The 14,348-nt window shown below is 37.3% G+C and overlaps 1 protein-coding gene across 1 annotated transcript; it reads left to right on the forward strand.

Moving 5' to 3' along the window:
* The first annotated feature begins 10,090 nt into the window (after window positions 1–10,090).
* Window positions 10,091–14,341, forward strand: LOC108233824 (leucine-rich repeat-containing protein 1-like). The gene is made up of 4 exons (XM_037979190.1): window positions 10,091–10,228; window positions 10,923–11,082; window positions 11,807–11,885; window positions 12,876–14,341. The coding sequence occupies exons 1-4, from the start codon at window positions 10,091–10,093 to the stop codon at window positions 12,967–12,969; spliced, it is 471 nt and encodes a 156-aa protein (XP_037835118.1). The 3' UTR covers window positions 12,970–14,341.
* The last annotated feature ends 7 nt before the right edge of the window (window positions 14,342–14,348 follow it).

Genomic DNA, 14,348 nt, shown 5'->3' on the forward strand with positions numbered 1-14,348 from the left:
GATGACAACCCCACTCTACCCTCCATGATCTATTAGAATGTGGCTGGATTGCAGCAAATTTAGAAAACCTACTTCAGTGTGAAGGTGCTCATGAAGCCGCTACACTCTTAGAACATAGTACCAGGTTTTCCCTGCTATTTTCCACCTCCCTGAGGTGCTTTACAGGCACTCTCAGACCATATCAGGATGCAGCTCATATGCACTAGATTATGCTACACTAGTATGACACTATGACCACATGTATCATACGTATGTGCACCAGTTTGTTTCACTGACCATGTCATGGTCAGTGAAACAAAAAATAGCCAAAACATGAGTCAGTCTTCCCAACAATCAGGACATACAAGTGAGTGCAGTCCCCACATTTTGAATACTCTACCACCATTGCCTTCCCATGCTCCACCCAGGACTTCAATATGCTGCCATTACAATGATAAACAATGCCTAAAAATTTTGTGCCTGCTCAAAACTCTTCCCTCTTTATCATGTGTATTGGGGAGCTACTTTATTATTGTCAGAAGGCAAAAGGCAAGATAATGTTTTTGACTGTATCTGAATGTGTGCGCCAAACAATTTTACAGATCTTGAGCTAGAATGTGGTGTGGTAATAGCTAAGAGCCATCCCCAAATAATACTACAATTTGTTCTTAAAACCTTGCTGTTAACTATTGGAGTCAACTCTTTCTGTCTGTTAAGAAAACATTTCATGAACCACTGGACAGATTTTAATGAAACTTTCAGAAAGTAATCACTGGATGTACATCTAGATTATCTTTTGAAATCAACTTAATCCAAGATGGCCACCATAGACAAATGATCTTGGTAGTAGTTGAAACTAATTAACAACACACACTTAAAGCACAACACATTGCACATGTTTGCTCAAAACGTTGGCATTAACTGTTGGTGCCAACCCTGTTTGTCTCATAAACCACTGAATGGCTTTTTTATCAAACTTGTGAGAGATCACATGGGAACCCACATATTAGTTACAAGGTTTAACAAAAATAGCTATAATTCTGTCCCTTATCATAAGGTGATATTACTTTAACATTCTGGCAGTGGGCAATTTGCATCCCTTCAAAAAATTCTAAACCTTTGACTGTTATTATGCACTTTAAGACCTCACCAAGACCTGGAAAGTCCACCCACGTCCAAGCTAATATTTTACACTGCAGTGTGTGTCATTGAAGGGTGTCTAAAGGTGGAAAAATGGAAGAAAACAGTTCTTCTGAGATTAAATATGAAGGGTGGAATTTGGCAAAAATGTGTTCAGAATATTCCTCTTGAAGAAGTCAAAATAGATGATAAACATAAAATGTTAATATGAAGTGATTCGTGTACTATGTCACTGGCTTCTCCTCAGTAGCTCCAACATATCGCTACTCTGCCCCTCTGATCAGTGAACAGGAAGGAATGATGCCAGAGTGAGAAAAGGGTCAGGAAGAGCTGTCACCTTTCTCGTCCACCCCAGATACTATCTCTGCCAAGGACTTTCCTCTGGGATTGAGGTTGCACACCTCCTCAACGGTTTGTTCCCATGAGATGTCACACTTCCTAAAACTCACCAATAAACCCTTTCATTCCTGCTTCTCTGACAACCATCTGACTCCATCCTTCTTCCTGAAACCCATGTTGTTTTTTTTCCAATAAATTTAGAGTTTTACAGACAAATCTTGCAACACTTACGCAATGTCAGATTCTTCAAGTGTGACAGTATGAATTTTTTCTCAGAGTATATAACACCCAAAGAAAATAATAGCCACATGTTCTAAATGAACTACTTAAAATTTAATGTAAAATAATATCTTAATGTAATAAATTACAATAAGATATCTATCCCCTTTATGTAAATCATTCTATGAAAACAGTTGGGTGAATATAGGATAGTGCACTACAGGTGATGAAACATGGAAGAAGTCAATAGATAAATGTAATCTGTTTTACTAAACCTTAGACATATTTCTGCATTTTCGCTTTATTATTTTGCAAATAAAATTGGTTAGATTACTCAGTAATTCAAAAGTATGAGAATAATGTCTAACTTTGACAATACTTTACTTTTTTCATTAAAAGGATTTGATTTTCCTTCACAATCCCAATAAAAGAAACACTGTAATCAGAAAGATATTGTTCAAGTAAATCACTTTAATATAAATAACAGCAGCTGCTTCTATCATAAAATATTTTCACAAATGTGTTTCCGCTAAATTTAGTTATGTAGCACAAATTTATCTGTTTAGCATAAACTATCGTGCTACTCTTACTAGAAATTCAAATACAAATCATCTTTGTACTACGGAATCATCTGTCTTAAGAGACTGAAATCAGTGTGACATGCTTTTCACTAACTTAGTATGTCAATATAGTCATTGTAACATTCTCATGTGTAAAACAGAGTGCAGTGGTAGAAGATTGTTTAACTGTTTGCAGTACCTAGTTTACTCCCAAAACTAGATAATTGTACACAGTTATAGAAAAACTGTTTTGACACATTCATCAAATCCTAAAATCCCAGTTAAACATGTCGAAAATGACAAAAATGATGTGCAGAGTTAAACAAGGATTTATTGTTAAATGATAAAACAGTGATGAAAAAATGTGTTTATGCAAATAGGCTGACTATAAACAACCATGATTTACAACAGAATAATAGGCCTGAAGTCTTAAAACTAATTGCTTTTTTGTTAAGCTTTATTTTTAAATCCAAGAGGTTTTAGCTAAGCACACCCATAATCAAAATGTAAGTACTTAATGATGTACCTTAGATCTTTTGAAGTGGGATTACATAGAAAGCTTTTGTGTAATTATTACACTATATTGTCCAAAGTATTTCAAATCCAGATCACTGAGTTCAGGTGTTCCAATCATTTCCGTGGCCACAGGTGTATATCAAGCACCTATGTATGCAGACTGCTTCTACAAACATTTGTGAAAGAATGGGTCACTCTCAGGAGCTCAGTGAAGTCCAGCATGGAAGTGAAAATCACAGAATGGGCTTTGCAGATGCTGAGGTGCATAGTGCACAAACATCACCAACGTTCTGCAGACTCAATGGCTACAGACCTCTAAAGGTCATGTGGCCTTCAGATTAGCTCAACAACAGCGTAGAGAGCTTCATGGAATGGTTTTCCATGTCCGAGCAGCTGCATCCAAGCCTTCCATCACCAACTGCAATGCAAAGCGTCAGATACAGTAGTGTAAAGCACGCTGCCACTGGACTCTAGAGCAGTCGAGACGTGTTCTCTGGAGTAACGAATCAGGCTTCTATGTCTGGCAATCTGATACACGAGTCTGGGTTTGGTGGTTTCAGGAGAACAGTACTTGTCTGACTGCATTGTGACAAGTGTAAAGTTTGGTGGAGGGAGGATCATGGTGTGGGCTTGTTTTTCAGGAGTTGGGCTCAGCCGTTTAGTCCCAGTGAAAGGAACTCTTAATGCTTCAGCATACCAAGACATTTTGAACAATTTCATACACCCAACTTTGTGGAAACATTTTGGGGATGACCCATTCTTTTCCAACATGACCAGTCCACAAAGAAGGGCCATAAAGACATGGATGAGGGAGTTTGGTGTGGAAGAACTTGACTGGCCTGCACAGAGTCCTGACCTCAACCTGATAGAACACCTTTGGAGTGAATTAGAACAAAGACTGCAAGTCAGGCCTTCTCCTCCAAGATCAGTGTCTGATCTCACAAATGCGCTTTTGGAAAAAAATGGTTAACAATTTCCATAAACACAGTACTAAACCTGTAGAAAACCTTCCCAGAAGAGTTGAAATTGTTGTACCAACAAAGGGTGGGCCAACATCATATTAAACCATATGGATTAAGAATGTGATTTCACTCAAGTTTATATGTGTGTGAAGGAAAGCAAGCAAATACTTTTGACAATATAGTGTATCTTATCTAATGTAGAAAAATCTTTGAAAACCCCATATTGGAGAAATACAGTTAATTCGTACTAGACTGATGAGCTAATAGCTTTTCTGACCTGGGCTAACAGTAAAGTAAATTGTCACATTTAGAAAACAACTCAAAATCTCATTGAATTTGTGCCAAAGCTATTTCATAAACCTTTACATTATGGTCAACTTTGCATCACACAGTAATCCGGGAAGAAATGTTAGATTCCTGCTGCACTGAATGTGCTTCATCTAACTGCCTCTGCTTGTATTTGCACTTGCAAATAACCACATAATTCCACATAAAACTGGTGTAAAAAAAATAAAAATGATGAGGTTGGATGCAACACCATGTGTGAAACTCAAAGTTCACTTAAAATAGAAAAAAATATAACAATATATTTAAAAAAGAATTGCAAGCTCATTGACATCACTTTCAGAGAAAATAGATGAATGACTTAAAAAAACAAAAACAAACATTACAAAAAAGAGGAAAAAAATACAGCTAACCACAATGAAGTTAATATTTTCTCTCCTCTATAAAGAGATGGACAGCTGTAATATTTTTACTTTACATTGTTTTCTACTTATCATTTATATGCTTTGGAAAGAAAAAAAATCTAAAAAACAAAAGTCTAATTCCTGGTTTAGGAAACCCTTGTCCTCTGAAACAGCTGAATCATTAGCTGCAATTAAACCATCAATCCAACTAAAATAACACATAAAAATAAAAAAAACACTCAAATCACTCATGACACAGTGACAAGTGATCTTTGTTTCTGACGATCTCTCTGAAGTTTGTTCCTAACTGATGTGTACTTTGATTATTGGTAGTCTATGATGTCTTCAAACTGGAACTGATCCATACAAAAATATTAATAGACTTTGTTTTCAAACAAAGGCAGCTCTAGGACATTTAGCTAGTGATCAAAATCCATGTTGGAGTGAGCAGTGTGTTCTTGGTGTTACACAATGTTACCACTTAGCTAGGTAGATTTATATTGTTATAGTTACAGGCATTGTTTTTAAGTAAATATCTTTAAATCTATGATGAAAGAAAGCATAGAACTGTGTTCCTAAATAAAGAAAAGGTAAAATGCTTAAAACCATTACAAAATCTCTTGTTATGCATGTGTTGCCAAGAAAATGGCCACATTACTGGTTCTTTTTCAAGAGTTGTTAGAAGAGGAAAAATTAAACATTATTGTTAAAGACATTAAAAGTCAATCTGCTCATGCAATCAAATAAACCCTTAATTGGCTTTGTAGCCTTTAAGTAGCAAATAACCCAATCCTCTGCTGAGAATGGTGATGAACATGAACTGAGTCATGAGGAATCTGCCTGCTGAGAGAACAGGCTGGATAGGCTACCAGTGTAAACAATATATTTGAATATGCATTATTAGTAGCTATTTGAAAACAAAACAAGGTGCGCTGATGAATTTTACATGGAATCTATGAGGCTGTTTCCCAAACAAGGTTTTATATTAGAGCCAGAGAAGTCCTTTTTCTAGAACAGTTCATCTCAACCTAAACATGCATTTTTGAAACAGTGACTAATGAACGATTACTAACAACTGGACTACGGAGTCTGAAACTAAGGTAAATCAGAATGAATGAGTAGTCATAATTAGATAAGCTGAAATTGCCTATAAAACAGTAGTTCTTGAAGTTGGAGCCAAGACCCCAGGGTGCTTTATATGACATGTTGATGATAAGACTGTATTGACATTATGCCCTGGTTTAATAGTGGTTTTAGTCATTTTTGTGCACTTAATCTGGCAACAGATGGGTTCACAAACCTTTGTCACTATCATTTTGTGGGTGGGAAGCTAAAAGGTTTGGGAAGCCCTTCTATAAAGCATGGATCAGACCTCCAAAATTCTATCCATCCATCCATCCATCCATCCATCCATCCATCCATCCATCCATCCATCCATCCATCCATCCATCCATCCATCCATCCATCCATCCATCCATCCATCCATCCATCCATCCATCCATCCATCCATCCATCCATCCATCCATCCATCCATCCATCCATCCATCTTCCGCTTATCTGGGGTCGGGTCACTGGGGTAGCAGCTTAAGTAGGGAGACCCAGACTTCCCTCTCCCCAGCCACTTGGGCCAGCTCCTCCGGGGGAACTCCAAGGCGTTCCCAGGCCAGCCGGGAAACATAGTCCCTCCAGCGTGTCCTGGGTCTTCCTCTGGGCCTCCTCCCGGTGGGACGTGCCCGGAACACCTCACCAGGGAGGCGTCCTGAAGGCATCCTAAACAAAATTCTACCATTGTATAAATCTGTAAATGCAAATGTATGGGAAAAAAAATGCAGCAAAAAAGAGACTGCAATCAAAAATACTTTCTGAGCATGAAAAAACTTTTCTTTTTAAAGCTAAATGCCTCAAAACACCCCAATCATTGATGATAAACAGCACACATCTGCTGTGGAATTTAAAAAAAAAAACAAAAAACAAGGACATGAAAATCCATTTAATTTATTCAATCCAAATCTACAAATACTTAAACCAATACAGCAACTTCAAGCAGAAACAGTCAACTCTTTTCTTTTCATGTAATTGTTTTAACTGTAATATCATTTTGTTTTATTGACCAAAGGTTGACATTACAGTAATTATTCAATACAGAGTTTATGAAAGAATATAATAAACATCAAAAAACTGCTGAAGTCAAAGAAAGACAATGAAAGTTCTTCAAAAAAGACTGATCAGCTGAATGTGTGGTGATTTGGCTTTTTTCTAGGTTTTGTTTTTGTTTTATTTTGATTTTAGTTCTTTGGTTTTTGTTTTGTTTGGTTGTACTTTTCGTTTTTGTCTCATGTTCATGTTCATGTTCATTTTCACTCTCCCCCAGTCATTCACTTCTCTGTCAGTGTAGCAGTCCCTCAGACCCAAGAAAACACGGAGAGTTTCGACGAGTGCAGTAGACTTGTTTTACTTCCTTTGAGACCAAGTTTTTGCACTGAATACACCGCGCTTCGAATACACCGTGAAAACTAAAAGAAAATAAAATACATTTGCTTAAGTGCTGTTGTTTGACACAAAACATGAACATATAATAATAACGCTAACTTCACAATAGAGCTTTAAACATGTACCTCGCTCCGCTATCCGAGGGCTGCAAAGTTTATGGCGGTAAAGTCCGTGTCGCGCTACCTTTAGCCTGCTCTGAAGAATGTGCGCTACAGTCCAGAGTTATTAAGATGAAGAATATCCTCCTCTTCCTCTTGTCCGTGGGATATTTCAGCCCAAAGTGCTGACTGACAGGAGGCTAGCGACACTTCCTCTTATTCTACTGTTTAAATGAAGGCACTAACTCAACATAAACCAAACTACAGCGCCCCTATTGGGTACTATGGGTAACAACCTACAATCAGCACATAAAACATGTAACAGGCATTTACACTTTATATATTATTTGTATTCAAGCAGTGGACTGAATTGGCAAATACTCTTGTGTTTCTTTGTGTAAGTTTTCTTGGCTATTATGCGTCTTTCATTTGCTTTGGTTTCTCAATAGCAATTGTTAAAAGCACTCAAATTAAGACGTTAATCGTAATAAATAGACACATATGAGACTAGCTGGTTGCAGAAATGCTTCTGCCAGTTTAACCAGCTGAAAAATGAATGCAGTCTCTACTGTTTCCAGCTTAGGTGAAACGCCAAGACAAAAAGCTTTTAACCACTAAATTAAACAGCTTTGAATACTTTCAAAAGTTCAACAAATTCTTACATATTTAAGTATTTACTCAGTTAATAGAGGCAGTATTATTTTGACACAGTTTTAAGATGGATTTGGGCATTTTCTAAAAGGATAATTCAAGGACAACTGAGCTTCTCGTTTCTTGAAGATGTTTCACTTCTCATCCAAAGGACAAAAAAATAAATAAAAATAAAATATTACCAAGTGTTTCATGCTTTTATCTAAATGTAAGAACTGTAAGACTTCCGACTGAAGAAAACATATTGACATAAGTTGATTTAGGTCAATTTTTCAATAATTTGTAGCCAATAAAACAGATTATTCGTAAATCAAGATATTTTTTAGACTACTACAACTGATTTTTATCATTTAGAATTAATTAAAATAACTTTTTGTTAAAAAAAAAAAGTCAACTTGAGGTGTAAACTGTGCTGTTTACCTTTTTTATATTTAGGCATTCAAACCCTTTTAAGCACAAATAATACAAACAAACAGTTAGTTCTTTACATGTGCATATTTTATTGGTGCTTTTAAAACTTCTAAGATGGCGTCAAATATATACATTTGATCATTTCATGTCTGTTTTGTAGAACTTGTAGCCTTTGTAGAAGTTCCCCGCCCGGTGATAGTGGAGATAGAGAGGTGGAACGATATCCTGTTTCAGACAGGAAGCTGCAGAGTTTATGACCTGAGTGAAGTGGTAAAAAATGTGGTGCTGCGAGTCGGAGCAGGACGGTGGTGGCCAAACTGAGCGTGTTCTGAAGGTAGAGCACGCTGTCGAGTGACACATGCTTGGGACAGTTTTAACTCAAGCACAGGCTGTGATATATAATACTGTATGTAAAAGTGCACGTAGTCTGCTTGTTACCTTGCTGTGAAATGTGTAATCAGCTGTATGAATCGTCAAACATCGATGTTTCCAACTTATGCCTGGTTCTCATTAAAGTCAATGGGAAGTGTTGCTGATTGTGTGACTTTTCCCCCCTTCAAACCATTAAATATTGCATAAGTTAAGCCAAAAAACAGATTTTTTTTCCCCTCTCAAGTTGAAGAGATGTAAACGGAGCTAAGTTGGGCTTACTGCACAAATATCCTCCTTGCTCTGACGACTTCAGCTTAAGCAAACAGAGCTGAAGGTGAAACCCACGATGCAAACACTGACTCAGGACTTGAGAAAGTGGGTAGTGTATTCCTGACGGGCCCTGTTTTGGTTTTTCTGCGCCTCACATGCTCGGCTGTTTGTTGCGAGGTGCGGGCGACACTAACAGGAAGAACAGGTTTGCTGTCAGTTTGCAGGAATCTCAAAGCACGACATTGTTTTTGAAGCCAACAGCTGTCGAGACCACAGGAGCCAATTCAGTCATTTGTTTTTGTGATTCGTCTTTTTGTCCTCGGTTTTTCTTGAGTTACAAGTCTTTGAATCCTTTGACACGGATTCTGACTGTGGCTGCCATGTCCTGAAGCAGCAGATCCAATCTGATCCGATCTGATCTGATCTGTTCCACCCAAAAGCAGTTTTCTGGAAGCGTTTTTAATGAGTTTGGCAAGAAAGGCATTCTGAGCCTTTTACCTGTGGTAGATAGACTGGTTAAGCACACAGTCGCTGCGCCCACAATGGTTTTGAATGAAACGTGAAAGTGTAATTAAAGTGGCTAAGATTCAAAAGCCCAGACAAACACAGCATACAGGTTTCTTTTAAATGATGGCTTAGAGGCTGTTTAAGTTGTCTTAGGATGTTGGAACGGCGTGCAGTTTGCAACAGGGTGGAGTTTGACTTTTGGACCCAGGCTGTATTTATTGTGCGCATGTTATATCTGTATGTGAAAATGGCTAATGGGTAATGAGAAATACAGCTCATACAGCTCATACAGCTCATACAGCTGGTGTTCACTCGGTGACAGGTAGAAAATATCATGTTGGTGATTCAGTTTAGAAATATTGCACACTTTTGCTTTTGCTTTCATACTTAAACTAAGCAGCCAGTTCTACATTGAAGGCAGCAGGGAACACTTTTGGTAAAATAGTTAAATCATTTTCAGAAATTTATACAGTAACAGACTTAATAAGTGGGTTAGATTTTAAAGCTTGAACGTTTAAATTTTAATCAGACGCTTGTCTGTGTGGAGCTGAACAAATGGAGACAGAAAAGGAACGGCTGTCTAGTTTTTATAGCAGCCTTAACTTTTTCACTTTTGCAGTAATTAACTGATCACTTAAACGTTTTAAAAGCCCCACGTCCCCTAAAATATTCAGAGCATCCAGCTTGTGGTAAAACACAGAACAGATCTGTGCATGAAAATGGAGAACAAACTTGTTTAATCTTGTATAAAAGGGAAATTTTATCAAAGCATAAACATATTAAATGGTAATTCTTAAATAAATATGAAGTGTAGCGTTTGAGCATTCGGGAATAAGCCCTTACGGCTAGTTGAAACACCTTCCAACCAGCAGAGCTGAGAAAACGTAATGCCCTGCAGGGAAATTCATGACTTCTTCATTTCCTGTCAGAACATTAAGGGAACCTGGGGGAGCGTGGTTCCCTACCTGATGTACCACAACACGTGCACGTCTCTGCCCGTTCTTGTCATCGACGGCAACTTTTCAGTGACTAATCAATCTGGATCCCCCCCCCAGAACAACACGACAGCATTTATTGGGCAACAGTGTGTTTTATATTTAGTTTGAGAAAGATGCAGGTTGAGATTGGTGCTGGTTGCAGAAAATGGATTTTTAGTCACTGATGTCGAAGGAGGTTTAATGTCTGATTCATTTTTGCTTTAGTTTATTATTCATGCAGTTGTTTCTTAACCTTTTTCTTCTGTTTTACTGTGTTTAATTGTGTTCAGTTCTCCGAAGTTTTTGCCTTGTCGCAGCTGATTTTTATCTTTTATTTGTGCAATCTCAGCTTCTCGGTCTTTGCCTCTGACTAGAGGTAAAAAGAAGCATTTGACTATGTTTGGTACAACGCAAATATTGTTTTGTGTTGCTGTTAAAAAAAAACCCCAAAAAATAAACACAGGAATAAAAATGATGGGAGCTTCTGTCTTTTTTAGTTAGATGTCCTGTCATTTTTCTGACTTATTTTAAAACAACAAGTAAAGCTGATGTATTACAGTGACTCACTAAAAGGAAGTTTTTATAGTCACTTTGGTTTTGTGTTTCTGGTGCATTTATGGATTTTATATAAAACAGAAACATGGACCAAAGATGAAGTCACTGTTAATGATAATATCTTCTGGTAAATTTACTCTTGGAGTTTACAGTTCACAATGTCTAAAGTGTTGTTAAAAGTTAATTTTTACTGTTCATACAGGTTTTCTTTCCTTCTTTTTACTTTCAGCCATTTTTCCAACTGGTGAAACTCCGAAAACTTGGCCTAAGTGACAATGAGATCCATAGACTTCCGGCGGACATTGCCAACTTTATGCAGCTGGTGGAGCTGGATGTGTCTCGAAATGGTAAGAGAGGAAAACGGCAGGAGTTCTGTAACACGTGCGACTGTGTTTCTGTTTCTGTGTGTCTGCCTGAACGTACTGAATTGAGCAACCAGGCTGAATTTGGTAAATGAATCACTTTGACAGGTTTGCTCCTCGTTTGTGAAGCCGATGCAACAAACAAGCATAAAAACAAAGACTGGTTTGCATTAGCCTCCATCTGTATGGCTGTTCAGAGCTGTCAAACTGGAAACTGAATTTAAATTTCAAGTTTGTGGGCCTTTCTCAGGCAGGTTATTCTGTCCAACTGGTATGGCAAAGATATCAGGTTAACAAAAATCTTGACCTGACTTCTGGCAGGACGCTACATATGTTATCTGCCCATCTTCCTTTTCTCCTCACACCGTTTGTCATTCTGTACAAGATAAGTTTATTAAAGTTGGTTACTGTGTAGTTTTAAAGGGCAGATTATTGACAGCAGCCAGGACAGTGATTTACAGCCTCCTCTGGTTAGTCAGGTTTGCTTTTTGACAACGTGAGAACGTCCAAATGTCCTACCTCCTGTTTGTTTTCCACAGGTGGCCCTGGGTCTGTGGTAGAAATGGGGAATAAAACACATGAATTTTATCATTACATTTCATTACACCGTTCTTTATTTGAAAACAGCATTTTATATCATCTTTACTGCTTTCTCAAACACATTACATCTGTTTTATAACATCAACATTTGCCTTTTTCTTTTATTCAGATATTATGGATATTCCAGAGTCCATTTCGAATTGCATATCCCTCCAAGTGGCAGATTTCAGTGGTAATCCATTAACGAGGTGATTAACCGACACAAAACAAAATATTCCACAGGATTTTCAAAGAAAAGCCTTATTTATAATAACAGGAAGGAATATGTATTGTAACAATATTAGATAAGGTTGTTTGTTTTGTAAGAGAAATGTATATATCCAACATTTTGATTGTTTTCTTTAATCCCTGTTGGTGTGGTCACAGTTTAAACAACTTCTACACTCGATAGGGTGCAGGTTGTGCATTGTATGCTTTTTTTTCTGGGTGAGATCAAGTGTAATTTACACCTCGGCATGAGTGTCACCATATGGCTGTGCAGTGTTTGGAGTTGTGTGGCAGCAGTGATTGGTACAACAAAACATTTTCTGTTAGATGGGTTTTACACATAAACACACACATCACCTTTTTCCACAGAAGTAACCAAATATTCCTCCTGTGCGTCACTCTTTTGGTCAGATATTGCAGTTATCTTAGCCCCTGATAGTAAAAAAACCTTATTTAACAGCAGTTAAAGAGGTCTCTGTTCAACTCTGGGTTTAAACACACATGATCTCCTTTTTAGTTAATCTGAAGAGGATGAAAACATTCAAGTTCCAGTTTGTACTCTTTGCAACAATTAGGATTCAGGATATGGCTGGAGAATAGGTTTGATTAGAGAAAGATATCATCTGAACAACTTCATATGAGCACAGGAATAATAAGGGTTTACTTTTATTGGATTAAATGACTTGTAGGTTTTTAGCTTGATGGCAAATCAAATTTATTTCAGCCACACAAGTTGTATTTATATATGCAATCTTTAGTTGGTTAATAAAAGTGCTTCATATTTATGCTGGGCAGTTTGTGTGAGACTCCTAACCAGCAGAGAATTAGAGGTTTACATGTACAGCAACACATGCATCTCAAAGGCTTTTATTTTCTCCATCTGCTAAATCTTAGTGTAATGATCATCTGCATGTTAGATTCAGACATTAGCTGTGAATTCTTTTATTCTCACACTGTCCTCTCTCTTCCAGGTTACCTCAAACCTTTCCAGAGCTTCATAACCTAACATGCCTGACCATCAACGATATCTCTTTGCAGGTTCTTCCAGAAAACATTGGAAAGTAAGTAAATGTTTTTTCATAAGACATGCTAAGCTAAGGTTAATTTGTTTAAACGACTATTGCTGGAAGTGATTTGTGATTAAATATCAGTACTACTGATGATGTACAAGTATCTATCCGTCTACTATATTACTGCCAAGAGGAGCTCAGAGTGACTGTGCCCATGGACCTCTGAGGGTGTTTTTCTGAAACTGACTGATGGTCTTTGGGATGCAGTAAATATATAAAATATGAAGACGTGAAGGAGCGTCCACATGGTTTTGTTTTTGCTTCACTAGCAAAGGGAAACATGTACGCAAGGCAACACTGACCTTTACTGATTTTCTGGAAATCCCACCAGTCTCTCAACAGTCTATTTAGCTAAAAATTACCTTTACACTAAAAGTAACAAAAGGTCAAGATTAAATTCATTTTAATGCGACTGTCCAGGATATGGTATCTAACTTGGCTTGAGCAAAAGAACTAAAGATAAATTGCAGCAATTTATTTTTTGTCTGTGTTGCAATGTTTTGCATTCCTAATAATTCACTTTGAAAGCCCTCAGAGTGACATAACTGAGCTGTTAAACCTACAGAAATAATAAAAAACAGTCCGAAAAAGTAAAAGAAAACAGAAATAAAGACTCCTGTGTGGTCTAAAGTGATTTAATTAAAAATAAATTGTGAAATGAAGACAAAATAAGTATGTTTAGTAAAAATAAACAAAGGGGAGAGGCAAAGAAAATTAGAAACTTAAATACATCACAATAATGTGTAAATTTTTTGCAGATTTTATTAACGTATTACCTGATTCTCCATGTATGTGTGAGCAACACTTTGTAGACTGTTTGTTCGGCTCGTTAGACATCGACCTTTCAACGAGGAATTCTAAAATCTGTGGCACTTTACTGAAACCAAATCTTTGTAAAGCTGAGCAGGAAATGAATTACTCCTCCCAGACACATTAGTCACTGTCCTCTTTTTGGCCCAAATGTCAGTTTATAAAAGGTAAACAGGTTTTGAGAAGATGTCTGATCTTCAGTGCTGAAAGTCAGCCAACATCTGTATTCCTGCATGAGCCCTTTTTTATTGTTGAGATCAGTTTTAATTCAATTTAATAACACAAATATGTGCTTTTAGGTACCACAGGGAATGTCTTCAAAAAGGTTTTGCAATTCAAGGCGAAACCTTCCTCGAAAGATTGCGATTTTTGGTTTTAATTTCCTACACACAGCTGATCCAACCTTTTTAGTAAAATTTAGATTTCTCCCTGAAATCTTGTTCCCTAAGCCTAGGGTTGCCACTTTCTGAACAGTAGAGGTTAAAAATATTTTGATTGTGGACACGTTTCTGCTGCTTCTGCTCCTTTCTTTTGCCTCATGGTACGGCCTGTTCCCCCCCCCCC

This window comes from Kryptolebias marmoratus, linkage group LG13 (assembly GCF_001649575.2).
Source record: "Kryptolebias marmoratus isolate JLee-2015 linkage group LG13, ASM164957v2, whole genome shotgun sequence".
In the NCBI taxonomy this organism is placed as follows: Eukaryota; Metazoa; Chordata; class Actinopteri; order Cyprinodontiformes; family Rivulidae; genus Kryptolebias; species Kryptolebias marmoratus.